The 17,318-nt window shown below is 37.3% G+C and overlaps 1 protein-coding gene across 13 annotated transcripts in view; it reads left to right on the top strand.

Moving 5' to 3' along the window:
• KDM6A (lysine demethylase 6A) overlaps positions 1-17,318 on the top strand; it is a 180,377-nt gene that overhangs the window by 61,002 nt on the left and 102,057 nt on the right. For all 13 annotated transcript variants that reach the window (XM_043896416.1, XM_043896413.1, XM_043896412.1 and 10 more), the window contains exon 4: positions 7,069-7,118. In XM_043896416.1, coding sequence (XP_043752351.1) covers positions 7,069-7,118 — 50 coding nt within the window. The remainder of the gene's footprint in view (positions 1-7,068; positions 7,119-17,318) is intronic.

The raw sequence follows: 17,318 nt of genomic DNA, 5'->3' as shown, positions 1-17,318 counted from the left end.
TTTCTGTGTTTCTTGGGTGCAATGACAACACTCCATCCTAATGTATGTATATGCACACCATTTGAAAATCATTGAGTCTGTTCAGTCTATTTGTGGCTTCCCAGGTGGTGCTAGTGGTAAAGAACCCGTCTGCCAATGCAGGAGACGTGAGAGACGTGGGTTTGATCCCTGGGTCAGGAAGATCCCCTGGAGGAGGACATGGTAACCCACTCCAGTGTTCTTCCCTGGAGAATCCTATGGACAGAGGAGCCTGGCAGGCTGCAGTCCATGGGGTTGCAAAGAGTCGGACATGACTGAAGTGACTTCACACACACACACATTTATGGCTTAGAATTAGAAAATGCAATTGAGAAATAACCCAAGGAAGAAAATTAGTGACCATAAGCCAGGTTATCAGAACACCGTATCTAGGCAACAAGCAAAAGTTGTAGTAATTTCAAGAACTAGAGAGGACTTAAAGGACTAGCTAGAAGGACTACAAATGTTTCTTGTAGTAAACCAAATGTGCGATATTAAAGATCTCGAAGAGTATATTACTTTAATATTGAAGAAGTAGTAAGTCTGAGATTTCACTAGATGTATTAATTTGACTTGAAAACCTCAGTGAAGATGCTGATAGGGGAGTAAAAGGATTGCAGATTTGTTTCTTTGCTTTTCCAGCTTCCTGTTTGCTTGTCTCTAATCTTAGCGACAAAGGTCTGTTGTGTTGGATGCTTTCCAAATGGTTTTTCAAATGTTAATGTGTATTACTGCTACATATAGGAGAGGATGTGTTTAAGGCAGTCATAGATTTGAGAAGGCAGAAAGGTGCTAGAGAGCTCGGTGCATCAGTCACTTATATACAGTGAAATAGTATAAACTTTCTGAGGTCTCTTTTATCCCAGGGTATAAATACAGCTTTTTAGTTCAGTCTCAGATATAAAAGATAAATCAAAGATCTGTTGACCTAATAATAATAATCTCAGGCAGTCACAGCTTATTTAGGCCTAAAGATGACAGTTAGTTCAACTGAGAGATTTGTCTGTACTTCTTTCCTTTTCCCTCCCTTCCATACCCATAGACTCACCCACGAGCAGCTAATCTGCTGCCTGTAGTGTTACACATTAGCTTAGATGAAAAGAAATGCCGAGTTCTGCCTGCAATTAGTGCATAGTCTAATAGATTGAATTTTAGATCTTCTTGCATTTCTTCTGCATCTTACTCTGAAGAAGACTCTTGTTTTTTTCAGGCAAAGCTGTCACTCTTAACCTACATTGTTGTTTCTTTTCATCCCTGAACTGTGTGGATTTGTCATCAGGTACACCCTCTTTCTCTTGTTTTGATAGTCTTAACTCAGAGCCATAATATTTCCAAGCATTAGAAAGTCTCTGTCACCTACTACATTTTTGTCTTGACCCTCTTTACTCTCCAGCTCTATTTCTCTAGATCTTTCTTTAATTCCAAATTAGTTATAGTATGGCTTTGGACTTCTCTTTTTGTTCTCTCTTACATCTTTCTCTTTTACTGACAAACCTTAGGGCTGCCTGTGAACTATAAGGAAATAGCTTGAATTAGATTCCTTGATGTCAGTCTTACAGAAAGCAGTGAGGTCAGGATTAGAACCCAAGTTTACCTAAAATGGCTTTTTTTCCTACCATATCCTGTTGGCCTTTCTGGTAACCCTCGTTTGATAATCTTCACCATCTTCTAAGTTTAACACAAGAAGTACACTTTTTTTTAACATTTGCACAAATAATATGATCATTGTTTACAGAAAAGCATTGGAGTACAAGTAAACAGCTTAAGAGCAGGCACCATGTTTTGTTACATGTATTTCACTGCATCTAGCTTGGTGCAAGCTATCTAAGATAGTTAAGAAATATTATAGGAATGCCTTAATGGCTCATTTATATTTTATCATTTAGAGGCAAATCTTTTTTTTTTTTTTTTTTTGCCACACCACTATAGGCACTTCTTTTTCCTGGCCAAGCCCTGTTGCATGTGGGATCGTAGTTCCCCAACCAGCAGTCGAACCTGTGCCCGCCTGCAATGGAAGCATGGAGTCCTCAGCATTGGGTTGCCAGAGAACTGTCAATTTTTAAAAAATAAATTAAAAAATTTATTTTTTTTTTGGCTGCACTGGGTCGTTGTTGCTGCACACAGGCTTTCTCTAGTTGCAGTGCACAGGCTTCTCATTGTGGTGGCTTCTCTTGGTGCGGAGCACGGGCTCAGTAGTTGTGGCTCCCAGGCTCTAGAGCATAGGCTCAATACTTGTGAGGCACAGGCTTAGTTGCTCTGCAGCATGTGGAATCCTCCTGGACCACAGATAAAACTCCTGTCCTTTGCGTTGGCAGCTGGAATCCCAACCACTGGACCACCAGGGAAGTCCTAAAAAACATTTTTGATATAAATCTTTAGAGGCTTTTCTATTAACAGTAAGCTTTCAGTATTTAAAGTTGAACTAAATGCTGCAACTTCAGCATAGTGTATCGGTTAATCTCTGCCTCAAAAACACGCTTTGTGATTTACATTTCAGTTCCCTGCATAGTATTCCATCGTATAGGTAGAACAGTTCCCTATTGAACATGTAGACTATATACTCATTGTATTGTCTGTCCTTGTAACTAACTTTTTGCAGAAGTCTGTCTTTATATTCTTAGAAGGATAGCGTGAAGTGGTAAATTTTACTGAGTGAAGGCGTGTATACACACACACACACACACACACACACACACACACACACAGTTTCGATGGATAGTGCTAAATTATGCTACAAAAATTTTTGCCAATTTATACTTACAGTACCAGTAGAATAATAAAACTGCTTATTTTCTTGAATTCTTGCCACTGTTGAGTATTTTTCTTAACACTATGGAGTATTACTGTTACTGTTTAATTTCATCATTTTCATACATAAAAATGGTACAGCACAATTGTGAAGTTAAAGGGCAGGCGACTGTGGGTAGCACCTCTCCCAACTGTGTAGGTGATTCTTTTATCCTTGACAATTTCCTTGTTTGATGCCACTCTGCCTCCTGTTTTTATGAAATAAAGGACAAAATAAAAGAGAATGAGAGGAAAAAAAAAAAAAGAGAATGAGAAAGATTACAGAACCATTAAGGTGTTATAAAAGTTATATTTAACTTCTCATTGATTTGCATTTATTTTTTTCTTTCTGTTTTCGTTTGCATTTACGTTTTTAAGACCCGGTTCCTTTGTTAAATTTTGCCAGTTTTCTATAATAATTTAAGTTCATTATATTTTTCCCCTTTTAATAATCTACAGAGACTAAATGGACTTATTTCAAAATAAAATTCAAAATTATTTAAAAAATAATTTTAAGTCTATAAATGAACTTGATTTCGAGGATTAAAAAGATCTGAGCTTTGGAAATTGGTTGATAGAGAGTTGAAATTAATATGTTTGAGGACACCATTCTTGGTTAAATAGCAGAAGAAAACGGCAGTCTTGCCTAAAGTACTGTTAAAAAGATTTCCTAGTGGCATGAACGAGGACTTCTTAAGCCAATAAATAACTTAGAATCACAAAGTGAAGATTAGGTGGTTTAGGGAAGGCAAAGCTGTTAGACATATGCTACAATCCTGAAACTGGTGTTTAAGCAATATAAAGATGTTCAAATAAATAATTTCCCTCATTTTCTATTGAGTTCAGGAAAATCTAGTTATAGTGTAGTAGGGATTTATTTTCATGATAGGTAGCTGACTTAAAGATTAGAAATAAGGATTGTGCTTTGGTTAAAAGAATTTCACTAGAGAGACTCTGGTGATGGGTGCTTGTAAAGTCTTAATGATTTGTTTGGATTAGAAAACATGTTTAATATGTTCAAGTCTTTCTTAAAATAGGATCCTAGGCCTACTGGAGTGATGTATAATTGTTGAGGGGGCTTCCCAGGTAGCACTAGTGGTAAAGAATCCACCTGCCAAGATCCTCTGGAGTAGGAAATGACAACCCACTTCAGCACTCTTGCTTGGAAAATTTCGTGGACAGAGTAGCCTGGAGGGCTACAGTCTATGGGGTCGCATAGACTCAGACATGACTGAGTGACTGAACATAGTGCTTATACACAAACCACACTACACCACACCACACACACACACACCCACCCCTAATGGTTGAAAACTGTGTAAGTGAATGGAAAGGTAACAAATGTTCATTGAAGAAGTGTCTCATTTATAAATCTGTATTTGCAGTGTGGAACATTTACTTTTGTTATTTTGAACTTGAGGGCTTGTATTTATTTTTCAGTTCATCATCTCCCAATTGGTAATCACAGGGGCTTCTTATACTTCACTTTTAGTTACTTTGGAGGACATCGTACTGTTTCTGTAAGGGTTCTTCAAATTCTAAAACATGGGTATTTTATGAAATCATGTAATACATATTGTTAATCAGATTATTGGAAACATATCCTCCAAGTTTGTTGACATTCCCATTAAAGGGGCAGTCCAGGTTTGGTATGGTGACTGCACAAAATTGTCAGGGACCTTGACTTCTGGTTATAATGTTTTTAGGCAAAAATATTGAAGACTTGATTCTAGCTTAAACAATAGGGAGATTTATTCCCTCACATGTGAAGTTGAAAGTTCATAGGTAAGTTGTGCACTGGACATAGTTCAAAGTCTAGAAGCATCCAGGTACTTTCCATCTTACTGCTCATCCTCTATGGGCTTCACCTTAAGACTAGTTTCCCTTGTGGTGGCAGTTGGTGACACATGCTTCCTTGTTCACATCTGGTAGAAAAAACACCTTTGCTATGACTGTCCTCTATAAAATCAGTCAAACCTTGTTTGACTCCTCTGTCTAGCTTGATAAGTTGGTTTGCTTTTCTTTTTAGAAAAGAGTTAATCATTGATCTTTATGAGCTACCTACACTCTTATATGAAGAACTAGAAAACAGAAGATGGCTTGAAATCAACTCTTCCTCAAAGCTGGAAAAATTACAATCTAAATGTCCTTTCAGTGGTTGATTGGCATCATCTTTGTGCAAAAAAGATGAACATTATTCAAATAAGTTATTTGTTCAAATATGTGGTGATGATTTGGGGTGATGCTTCTCTAATTGGAACATTCAGAAAGTTCTCTATATGGTATTCATTTTGGCAGCTTATTGATAAACAGTATGAAAACATTATACCTGGGATTTTAGATAATATTAATTTCCACCCACCCCATTTTTATCAGTATAGAATTTTATTACACTTGTTGAAAATCTTATCTACTTTGTGATAACCTAAGAGGGATGCTGGGGGGTGGGTAGGAGGGGAGGCTCAAGACGGTAGGGAGCAATAGATGTATACTTAGAGCTGGTTCATATTGTTATATAGCAGAAACTATTGTAAAGCAATTATCCTTCAATTACAAAAGAAAATACAACAACAAGAAAAGGCAGGGAGTTCAAGTCTTTTGAGCATGAACTGCCCTGTTCTCCTTATTTGACCCTGCAATATACCTTTCTCTGTTCCAAACTCCTCCCCCTCCCCCCGACACACACACACACACACACAATTATTACACTTGTTGAAAATTTTTATTTGAAAATATGTTGATTCTTTTTGAAGATTGAGGTATAATTGATATATAACTGAGTTTCAGGTGTATAACATGATGATTTGATATTTGCATATACTGTGGAATGATCATAGGAAGCCTTGTTAATATCTGTCACCATATACAGTTACAATTTTCTCCCCTTGTGTTGAAAGCTTTTAAGATTCACTCTGACTAGCTACAAATATGCAATATAGTATTATTAATTACAGTCATCTTGCTGTACATTACATCCCCATGACTTACTTCTCATGAGTTTTTTATAAAAAGGTCTCTCTCCCAATTCTAATGTGCATGTATAACTTTACCTCCTCCTCACTGGTCTTCCCTGGTAGCTCAGCTGGTAAAAAAGTCTGCCTGCAATGCCGGAGACCTGGGTTCCATCCCTGGGGTTGAGAAGGTCCCCTGGAGAACGGAACGGCTACCCACTCCAGTATTCATTCTAGCCTGGAGAATTCCATGGACTGTATAGCATGGGGTCACAAAGAGTCAGACATGACTGAGCAACTTTCACTTCACACTGAGTTTTTGGGTTGATAAGAGCTACAGTTGACCATTCAACAGCACAGGTTTGAGCTGTGCAAGTCCACTTGCATGAGAGTTTTTTTCAGTACATATATGTACTACTGTGTTTATGATCTGTGGATGTGGAGTCTGCACATGCAAGGCCGACTATGGTATCTGATCACAGTGGATTTGGGTATCTTTGGTGGTCCTGGGACTAATTCACTGCAACTACCAAAGGACAGTTGTACTGTAATTGTTTCCAGAGCCTGTTACACCTTGAGATGGATTTAGGGGTATGAGATGCCCTATTTTGGATTGAGTTGGAGTTTGGAGTAAGGTAATTGTGGACTGGGTTTTTTGTTGATAATATGAAAGGAAGCAGCACAAAAGGAATACAGTCGACCCTTGAACAACAGGGGTTTCAACTTCACAGGTCCACTTACACATGAAATTTTTTCAGTAGTAAATACTACAGGTACTACATGATCTGTGGTTGGTTAAATCGAAGGATACAGAGCTGCGAATACAGGGGGTCGACTATAAGTTATACGAAGCTTTTCTGCTATGCAGAGGTCAGTGCCCCTTATCCTCTGTGTAGTTCAGTAGTCAAATGTAGTTCCTTTGCTCTTTGAGGTGGTTGAGCTCTTAAGTCACTTTTGGAAGTGAGATCACTTGTTAGAACAAATGACCCATCACATTCTAGAATATTAATCCATTTATCAGATTTGGTCTCTGAGGAAGGAAGGTCAGGTTGATTCAAGAGGTTGCCTGGATTCTGTTCAAAGAAACGTGACCATGGTTTTACTTCCTTGAACTCCTATATATTTGACATTTGTTACCTTGTCTGACTATGAGTAGGGATACCCCAGAGTTCTAAACTGTTTGATTTTAAATATCAATGTCTGCTCGGAGGTGGGTATAGTGGGAGTTTTGTTGTAATGTTTCTTGAAACTTGTATTAATTGATTTTGAAATGGGACAGAATTGTGACTCATGCTTATTTTCTCTCTTTCAGCATTATCTGCATACCAGAGGTACTACAGTTTACAATCTGACTACTGGAAGGTTAGTGCACATTTGCATGCCCCTACCCTTTTCTTCCCTCCCTTTCTCTTCTCTGGCAGATCACTGCTGGTTATACCCAAAACGAATTGTACTCTTGCTTTTTTGTTTCTTTTGTTAATTGAAACTATTCTAGGGGAAGGGGATTGGAAAAAGAAACGTGCGTGTTCAGTTCGGTTGCTCAGTCATGTCTGACTTCGCGACCCCATGGACTGCAGCACGCCAGGCTTTCCTGTCCTTCACCAACTCCTGGAGCTTGCTCAAACTCATGTCCATCGAGTCAGTGATGCCATCCAACCATCTCATCCTCTGTCGTCCCCTTCTCCCGCTTTCAGTCTTTCCCAGCATCTGGGTCTTTTCCAAGGAGTCAGTTCTTCTCATCAGGTGGCCAAAGTATTGGAACTTCAGTTTCAGCATCAGTCCTTCCAATGAATATTCAGGACTGATTTCATTTAGGACTGACTGGTTTGATCTGCTTGCAGTCCAAGGGACTCTCAAGAGTCTTGTCCAACACCACAGTTCAAAAGCATCCATTCTTCGGTGCTCAGCTTTCTTTATAGTCCAACTCTCACATCCATACATGACCACTGGAAAAACAACAGCTTTGACTAGATGGACCTTTGTCAGCATTTAGTTGTCTCTGCTTTTTAATATGCTGTCTAGGTTAGTCATAGCTTTTCTTCCAAGGAGCCACTGTCTTTTAATTTCATGGCTGCAGTCACCATCTGCAGTGATTGTGATTACCTTGTATTAAAAGAATTAGTTTATTCTGAATTAATTTGTTGGCCAAAGATGATCCAAAGTGTGGGAGTTAAAGTCAGCAAAACCAAATGGCAACAGAATGATTCTTTGGTTTTCTTAAGTTGATATTTAGGTATAAAAGAAGTTTTGGAGATGGGTATGTTAGGTTGAAAAGGGAAGGCAAAATGAAAATCTGTAATTGGAGCTCTAAGAACAACTTGAAGCTAACCATTTTTTAAAAAATATAATTTATTTTAATTGGAGGCTAATTACTTTACCCTATGGTGGTTTTTGCCATACACTAACATGAATCAGCCATGGGTGTACATGTGTCCCTCATCCGGACCCCTGATACCTAAATGAAGAACTGTGCACAACAATGAAATAATCTATTTTCTTAGATTAAGCAGTGCCTGGACAGATTAATCTTTCATATCATATTTACTTTTAGGTATAAGTTTACTGATCAGTGGGGTTTCTTTCATATCATATTTACTTTTAGGTATAAGTTTACTGATCAGTGGGGTTTCTTCATCTGAATTGCCATTTTAGATTTTTAAGGTGGATTTTATTTTTTTATGTTGCCTAATTTATCTTTGTTTTTGACGTGTAGAGGTTTTAACAGTATATTTTGATAATTTAAAAAAATGTATTGAAGATGTCTTTTCTAGTCTTTTTAAAGCTTATTACAGTATAATTAAATACTGCAAAATTCACCTGCTTTAATTTTGTGATTCAGTGACTTTTAGTAAATTTCCAGAGTTGTACAGCCATAATCGAAGTTATTTTAGGACTTGTCCATCTCACCCTAACAAAACCTCATGCCCAATCCCTGACAAGCACTAATCTACTTTCTCTTTGTATGTATTTCTATTTTCTGGGTATTTTCATATGAATGGAATCATAATATGCAGTCTTTTGTGACTGACTTCTTTTACTAAGCATATATTTTTAAGAATGATCCTTGTGTAGCATGTATTAATACTTCATTCCTTTTTATTATCTATTAATACTCCATTGTGTGACTATACCACATATTTTTCATTCATCAGTTGATGAGCATTTTAGTTGTCTCCATTTTTTGACTGCTGTGAATAATGCTCCTGTGAGTATGTGTATACGAGTTTTTGTGTGGACATATAGTTTCAGTTCTCTTTGGTAAATAATCAGGAGTATAATTGCCAGGTTATAACTTAAATCTATGTTTAACATTTTGAGAAACTGCCAGAATTATTTTCTAGAGTAGCTGTACCATTTTTCTTACCGACAGTGTTTGAGGGTTTTGGTTTCTCCATATCCTCATCAACACTAGAAATTGTCCAGCTTTTTTTTTTTTTTTTTTTTTTTTTGGTCCAGCTTTTGAGTGTAGCCCTCGTAGTGGATAGGGAATAGTATCTTATAATCTTTATTTGCATTTTCCTAATGACTGATGTTGAGCATTGTTTTAACGACCACATTAGCTGTTTGTATATATTGTTTGATGAAATGCCTATTTAAACCCTTTGCTGATTTTTACTTTTTTTTTTTAATTAGTGTGTTGTAAGAGTTCTTTGTACATTCTGGATACAAGCCTTTATTGGATATAATTTGTAAATATTTTCTCAAAATCTGTGGCTTATTTTTTCACTGTCTCAACAGTATAGTTTGAAGTGCAAAAATTTTAAATTGTGATGACATCCAGTTTCTCAACTGTTTCTTTCATTGCTTGTGCTTTTGGTTTTGTAGCTAAGAAACCTTTGCCTAATCCCATGTCATGGTGATTTCTTCCATTGTTTATTCAGTCAGTTGCTTCGATACAGATAGTACTGCAATAAATAGTACAAGTTTCTTTTTGTATTTTTGTTAGTGGTTCTTTGGTATAAGTGGGATTGCTGTGATCTTAGTGAGTGGTACACACTGTGTGAACCACTCATTTCAGCTCTCTTGTTTTTCCTTGGTCTTAACTAAGAAAATCTATGTTAGACTTTTTGTGAAATCTGATGAATGAGAAATCATGTCTCCAGTCATTTTAACTTGCATTTTCTTAATTGAATTTTTAATTGAAGTTTAAAGACTATTCGTATTTTCTTTAAAATATTTGTTCATCTCTCTTGCCAGTTTTTCGTTTGGACTGTTGTTTTATTTCTCTGTTTTATATAGCTATATTTTATGTATGATGCATATTTATCCTTTATCTGTGATAAAAGTTGCAGTTTTCCACTTGTTTTAATTTGCTTTTGTGTTTGTTTTTGCCCACGGAGAAGTTATTTCTATCTAGTCAAACTTTTCAGTATTTCCTAAATTGCATCTGCATCTTGAATCATAAGATAGTTTTTTCCTTACTTCCAGACGTTAGGCAGATTCACCTACATTTTCTTTTAGTACTTGAATAGTTTTAGGTTTTTAATTTAAGTTTTGATCCATTTGGGATTTATCCCTAATTTGTAGTGTGTGGAACATCTAAGTTTATTCTTTTCCTGTGGTTAGTTATCTCAATACAATATATTGTTTAAAAAAATTCATCTTTTCCCTACTAATTTGAGATGTTGCCTTAGTTGTATGGTAAATTTTCATATGCAGATTTGTCTATTTATAGTTTCTCTGGTCTATTTCATTAGTCTGTGCATGAATTAATACTGTACTAATTTTACATGTATCGGTTTTGCAGTATGTTTATACTGTGCTTAGTTGCTCAGTTGTGTCCGACTCTTTGCAACCCAGTGGACTGTAGCCCACCAGGCTCCCCTGTCTGTGGGGATTCTCCAGGCACGAATACTGGAGTGAGTTGCCATGTCCTCCTCCACGGGGTCTTCCCAACCCAGGAATCGAATCCAGGTCTCCCACGTTGCGGGCAGATTCTTTACCGTCTGAGCCACCAGGGAAGCCCATGTTTATACTACATATACAGTATGTATGTGGTACTGCTACAACATCCTTTCCCCATTGTTGTTTTTAGGGTTTCCCTGACTGTCCTTTCTTTGTTGCTTGTTTTTCCACATAAACTAATTAACTCCACAAAAATAGCTGATTTTTCTTTCCAGCTTTTTTGAGGTATAATTTACATTACTTTAAATGTTTGAAGTATGATTATTTTAAGTTCTTTTTTTTTTTTTGTAAATAACAGTCTAAGAATGGAAATGAACATCCTTACTCTAATGACAACTAACTTCAAAAATTTTCGGTTTAAAGTCAGCATTTTTCTTTTGTATGAAAATACTTTTCTGGTATCCTTTGAGATAATTTTATGTTTTTTCTCCTTAAATCGGTCTTGCATTTCTGAAGTAAATTCAAATTAGCAGTAAGTTTTTATTGTTGTTAGTTAGTTATATCTGGATTGGGATTGCTAATATGTAACATCTTTGCATCTTTGTTCATAATTGAAATTGGTATGAATTTTTTCTTTCTTGAGTTGTCTTTATCTAATGCCTAGGAGCTGGTTCTACATTCCAAGGACCTGGTCAGAGGAAGAGAAAGCAGAGTGCAACAGCCTTTCTTTGAAGGGAATCATGAGATTTTACACATCCCTTCATATGCATCTCACTTAGGATAACGTAGTAATTTGAAAACTTTCAGCTGCAAGAGAGGCTGAGAAATGTCTTATTTTGTTTGATCGTGATAATAGGACTGCAAACAATGTTGTTGCAAAATAGACTATATTAATAATAGAAATTAATTCATATTATTGGTAAATAAGGGAATTATGTCTATATACTGTGAAAGCCTTGTTGTTTCACTTAAATTTTTTTCCTGGGGAAAAATGGGGAGTGTAAGTATGAACTTAAGTAGGAAAGGGAAAAACTCTCAGCTTGACTGCTGCACTGGTAGCAGGAGTTCTGTTGTGTAGATTTTAAGAAAATTAAACACAGGTATCTTTATCCAGGGCTTTTCCTCAGAAAGGCACATCCATAGCTATTTTCATCATTTCAGCACCTGCCAGCTCTGCTCTAAGTAAACGATTGCCAGCATTGCAACTTCATTGTTCATTTTTAATATCGACCATGACAGCCTATCACCATGCTGAGCTTCTTGCTTGAGTGATTCAGGCTGTCTCCAGGTTCTGGTTACTACTTCTGAAATCCTCTGCTTATGTTGCATGGGATTTGAGTAGTCTTGTCCACAGCTCTCTTTTGTTTTTGAATCTTCTTATCTTTAATGTGTAATTTTTTTTTACAGCATGTGAGACTTACTGAGAATTTTATGTATCATATTCTATCCATTGAGCAATTACCATGTACTAGATATGTTTTGTTGTTGGTGATAGATACATTGCCTCCTTTACTTCTCACAAATATCCCAAGTGTCATGTTGTTATTTTAAGTATTTTACATGTATGATCTTAATTCCTCAAAATAACCCTATGAAATTATGACTCAGTTAACTTGCTTTAGGAGTCAGTAGTGACAAGCGGCTAGAGTGATGTGACAAGTGACTAGAGTGATGGCCGCTGTAGCCTGATTTCATGATCACTATACAATACTATGCCTAGATTTTGGAAGCAGAGCTTTTTTTTTTTTTTAATTTTTTTTGGAGTATAGTTGATTTACAATGTTGTATTAGTTTCATGGAAGCAGAACTTCTGCTCTCTTGCTATACTTTGGACCTGATTGATGTAATGAGCTTTAACAACCTCTTCTGCTATATATTATTGTAACTAGGAACTGTGGTGTCCAAAAGGTAGTTTGGACTGTATTAAGGAAACGATTCTGTGTAAACTGATTAAGCAAAGTATTAAATTCTTCGATGAAAATGTGTAACAAGTTATTTAAGGCTGTAAGATACTGATTTATTCAGCAGTACACCTTTCCCCAATAACTTCTATATGCTTGTTACTTTACCATAGGGATCAAAAGATGACTTGAGTTCTGTCTCTACCTTTTTACAAGCTCATTTCTAATGGAGGAGATAAAGGGCCTATCTGTAATAGACATGAGTATTCATTTGGAAACTTGTTTCAAAAAGCTTAACTCTGTTTGCACTTGGGAATGTGTCAGATAATAATGATACTTGTGGAAAGAAGAGATGAGTGATGAGTGTGATGGCTAGGAATTTGCCAAATTGAGAAATAGTTGAAGGAACGATGGCATTGGCTTTTTCAGCAAAGGAAGCAAATGTGTTTAAAACCATGGAAATGTGTAAGAGCATATTTTATTCATAGGTCAGCCTGTTATTTGTCCTAGTTGAAGTGGTGGCTCTGAGATTGGGAAAGTTGAGCAAGAGTCATGAAATGAAGACCTTTATAGTCAGGCTAGGTTGTAGGGAATCTTCAGAGGAGTTTAAGAGTTAAAAATGTTTGCGTTTTTGCAAGCTCTCTGGCAGTGGTGTGGAAAGTATGTTGAAAAGGATGGGGGGCGGGGGTATGGAAGGGGAGGCTAAGGTTTGGGAGCTGAGTTAGGAAACTGTTGAAACAGGCCAAGTAGACAAAAGCAAAGTCCTAAATTACCTAGGGAAAGGCAGTAAAAATGGAGAAGGGGATAGATTCAAAAGCTTTGAGATTGTAAAATGAACTTTGTGAAAAGGATGAATTTGGCTTATTGGTGGGGAGGAGGTAAGAGAGGAAAAGTAGGATTACTTTTTGGCTTGGTTAACTGGTGAGATTCCTATTGTAGCATCAGAGTCTCCCATACAATGTAAGATTCATAGAGTTTCAGGTATTTGTAGTACATTCAACAGGTGGAGAGTACCCAGTTTGATTGACTGTTAGTACCTTCCTCACTCTGGTGACCATGACATACTAACAGGAGGTGGAAGGAGAAGAAAGCAAAAACTTTCTGTTCTTTATGCAAAGAAAGCAAAAGCTTTCTCAGAGACCCCATGGTAGAAATCTCATTGGCAAGAGCTCTTATGTCACCAACTTTTTCTCAATGGAAATAGCCAGGAAAAAGGGGATTGATGGCAGTGGCTTCTATGGGATTTCATAGACAGATTTAAGAAAATTTGGCAGTAAGAGAGTCTAATATGAGGTTGCCAACTGCTGACCTAATGAACCACACATCCTTGAGAATAACTTTAGACATAGTATAAAAGCCTTCAATATAAATGGATTGTAATCTTACTGTTATAATTTCTTAATTTGGGATTGTGATGAGTACTGTAATACAGTCTAGGTCAGAAGTTGATAAACTTCTTTTGTAAAGGGCAGCAGAGTAACTGTTTTAGATTTCATAAGCCAGATAGTCTCTGTTGAAACTGTTCAGCTCTACTGTTGGATCTGGAAGCAGCTATAGACAGTAAGTAAATAAATGGAGAGGGTGTAGCTATGTTTCAGTACTACTTTATTTACAAAAATCGATGGCTGGCTGGATTGGCCCATGGACCATAGTTTGCTGATACCTGATAGAGATGCTCTAATAACCTCTAAGGATTTGGACTGAAGCAGGAGTTTGTTTTATAAATAACACATTTCTCAGAAAGCTACTCCCCTAACTTCTCACAGTAGATTGAAGAATGACTTCATTACATTTAAACTCATTTTCTTATCAGTGCCTTTGCTCAGGTCATCCTTCTGCCTAGACCCATGTTTCTCAGTGTGGCTGCTATTGGCATTTTTGATGAGAGTATACATTGGGAGGGAATACATTTTTATCAGGGCATGAAGCCATTCACAGCCCCAGGTCACTATTTCCAAAAGTGTATGGATTAGAAGCACTGGCTGAGGTGGCTTGTTTTTCCTTCTCCTTTCCTAGCCATCCTTAAGATACAGCATCCAGGTTCCACCTCTTTTCCTAGTCCTTATTATATAATCCTTAATTAATTCTTAAATGGTTACAGCTTGGAATACATTATTCATGTAACTTCATAATCATTTGTCTTTAGATTATAAATTCATTGATGGTAGGAATTTTTTGTCTTTTTTGTTCACTTCTGTCTTCCCAGTGCCAGTAACTCTGTTATGACTCATAATAGGTGCTCAATAAATGTTCAAATTACATTGTCTTCTATTATGGAAAAATGAGACTTGCCTTCTTACTGAGATTTATAAGCACCTGATTAATAGGGACTCTCCCTCATACTAATTCCATGTCACCCAGGGAATTGAACTTGACACCGAACTTGGTGATGCAGTTTGCTAAACCTTTGGAGAGCACTGTGCATGCTAGGTGATAACAGGTAATACAGAGATGACTACCTTTTTGTCTGATAGGATGTAGGTTAGTCAATACACAAATAACAAAAATATAGGAGTTAAAAGAGTCAGCTTTGGAGGCAGACCTAGACTCAGTTCCTGTGTCTGCCACTGTCTCTTTGAGCAAGTTGCTTGATTTTTTAAATTTCTGCCACCTCAAAGAGCTGTTGTTGTTCAGTCACTAACTCTTTGAGACCCCATGGACTGTAGCTCTCTAGGCTTCCTTGTCCTCAGCTGTCTCCAGGAGTTTGTTCAAATTCATGTTGGTGATGGTATCTAACCATTTCATCCTCTGCTGCCCACTTCTCCTTTTGCTTTCAGTCTTTCCCAACATCAGGGTCTTTTGCAGTGAGTCAGCTCTTCACATCCGGTGGCCAAAGTGTTGGAGCTTTAGCGTCTGTCCCTCCAATGAATATTCAGGGTTGATTTCCTTTAGTATTGACTGGTTTGATCTACTTGTAATCCAAGGGACTCTCGAACACCAGAATTCGAAAGCATCAGTTTTTTGGCGCCCAGACTTCTTGATGGTCCAACTCTCACATCCATACATGACTACTGGAAAAACCATAGCTTTGACGATATGCACCTTTGTCGGCAAAGTGATGTCTCTACTTTTTAATGCACTGTCCAGCATATTAGAACCTTTTAAAAGAAATGATGTTAGCATTTTGCATAAAATTCTTACTGTTGTACCATGTCGCATGCTAGGGACATTGTACTAAGGCAAAATTTAGAGACTGGAAAGATTACCTCTGGCTTGAGGTGGGAAAAGCAACAAAGCTCCGTAGGGAAAATGGCATGTTAACTAGATCTAGATGGATTGATAAAATTTATACAGTGGCACGGTGGTGACAATAAACTTTCATGGAGGGGGAAGGAAGAACTATGAACAGAGAAAGTCGAGAGAATGCAGGATATGTACTGAAAGCAGAAAGATGCCTCAGTAAACTCATATTTCTACCACATGCCACACTACCTTCTCTGGGCAGTTACCTAATTTGGTGAAAGATGCTATCTATTGTTATTCAACTATGATCTCTTCCCCTCCATCTCTCCCACCTAGGGAGACAGTTGTGTTTCAAATCTAGACTTTCTTGGGTAGAACAGTTTGAATTAACTACTCTTGTATTCTGAATATCATACCTCCCCCCTCTACGCACACAGTAGAGTGTGGGAGATAGTACATTTTAATCAGTTCGGCTTGTTCAACCCTTGAGTATTGTCCTTGACACCTAGTAAAAGTTCACTTTATTTCAGCGATAAGGTGGGGTGTGGTAAAGGAGTGATCCTGATTGAAGCCAGTTTCAACTAAATTTTAAAAATTCGAATATGAACTTTTGAATCCGATGTTTTCTGAGATCTTTGTGAATACCCCTGTCGCATGTAGTTTTCTCATTCAGGGACTTGAGGGTAATGAGGATCTAATGAAATTAAATTTCCATATTTATTGCATTTTAAGCTATACTTAAGAAAACTTTTTCAGTGCTTCCAGAAGGGTACATAGAATGCAAAGGAAATATATGATATGACCCTAGAACAGATTTTAGTATTTAAAAGAATAACTGCATACCAATAAGTTGCCCAGGTGTTTATTATACTTTGGACTTTAAATATCACTGGTTCTTTTCTGCAGTCGTTGAGTGACAGCAGTTGTGGGATAAGGACTATAGTTGGCTCACCCCTAGCACAGAATGACTCTGAGAATGTTCTTTACTGTCTCCTAGAAATTCCCAGTAGGATTGAGTCCCTATTGCCCACAGCTGCATAGCCATTCATGTTGTGGTTGTTTAGTCACCAAGTGGTGTCCATCTCTTTCGTGATATCATGGACTGTAGCATGCCAGGCTCCTCTGCCCATGGGATTCTCTAGGCAAGAGTACTAGAGTGGGTTGCCATTTTCTTCTCCGGGGGACCTTCCTGACCCAGGGATCAAACCCATGTCTCCTGCATTGGCAGGCGGATTCTTTACCACTGAGCCACCTGGGAAGCCCATAGTCATCCATACTACACCCTTTATTAGATTCCTTCCCTTCCCTGCCTTACTTCTCCAAATCCATTACTGGTGTTTTCTAGGCTAACTTCCCAAATAAAATACTTACACTAAAACCTTTTTGTCTCAGGGTGTACTTCTGAGGAAATATAACCTAAAATAATGCAGTAAGATATATTTTAGTAAGAGTTTGAAAATTTTTAAGTTTTGGAATGTAGAATTTGGATAACATATAGTAGGTACTCAGCTGTTTGCCCCTTTTGAAAAAAAGAGTAGCTATCTAGTTTCCTATATGGGGGCTGGAGGTTGTATTGAGTCTGGATAAGCATCTCTGTTTTGTAGTGCATGCAAAAGGAATCACTGATGTTTAT

The sequence above is a fragment of the Cervus elaphus genome, chromosome X, assembly GCF_910594005.1.
Source record: "Cervus elaphus chromosome X, mCerEla1.1, whole genome shotgun sequence".
Lineage (NCBI taxonomy): Eukaryota > Metazoa > Chordata > Mammalia > Artiodactyla > Cervidae > Cervus > Cervus elaphus.
The sequence above is the reverse complement of the archived record's forward strand: the minus strand, read 5'-3'. Positions and strand labels throughout refer to the sequence as shown.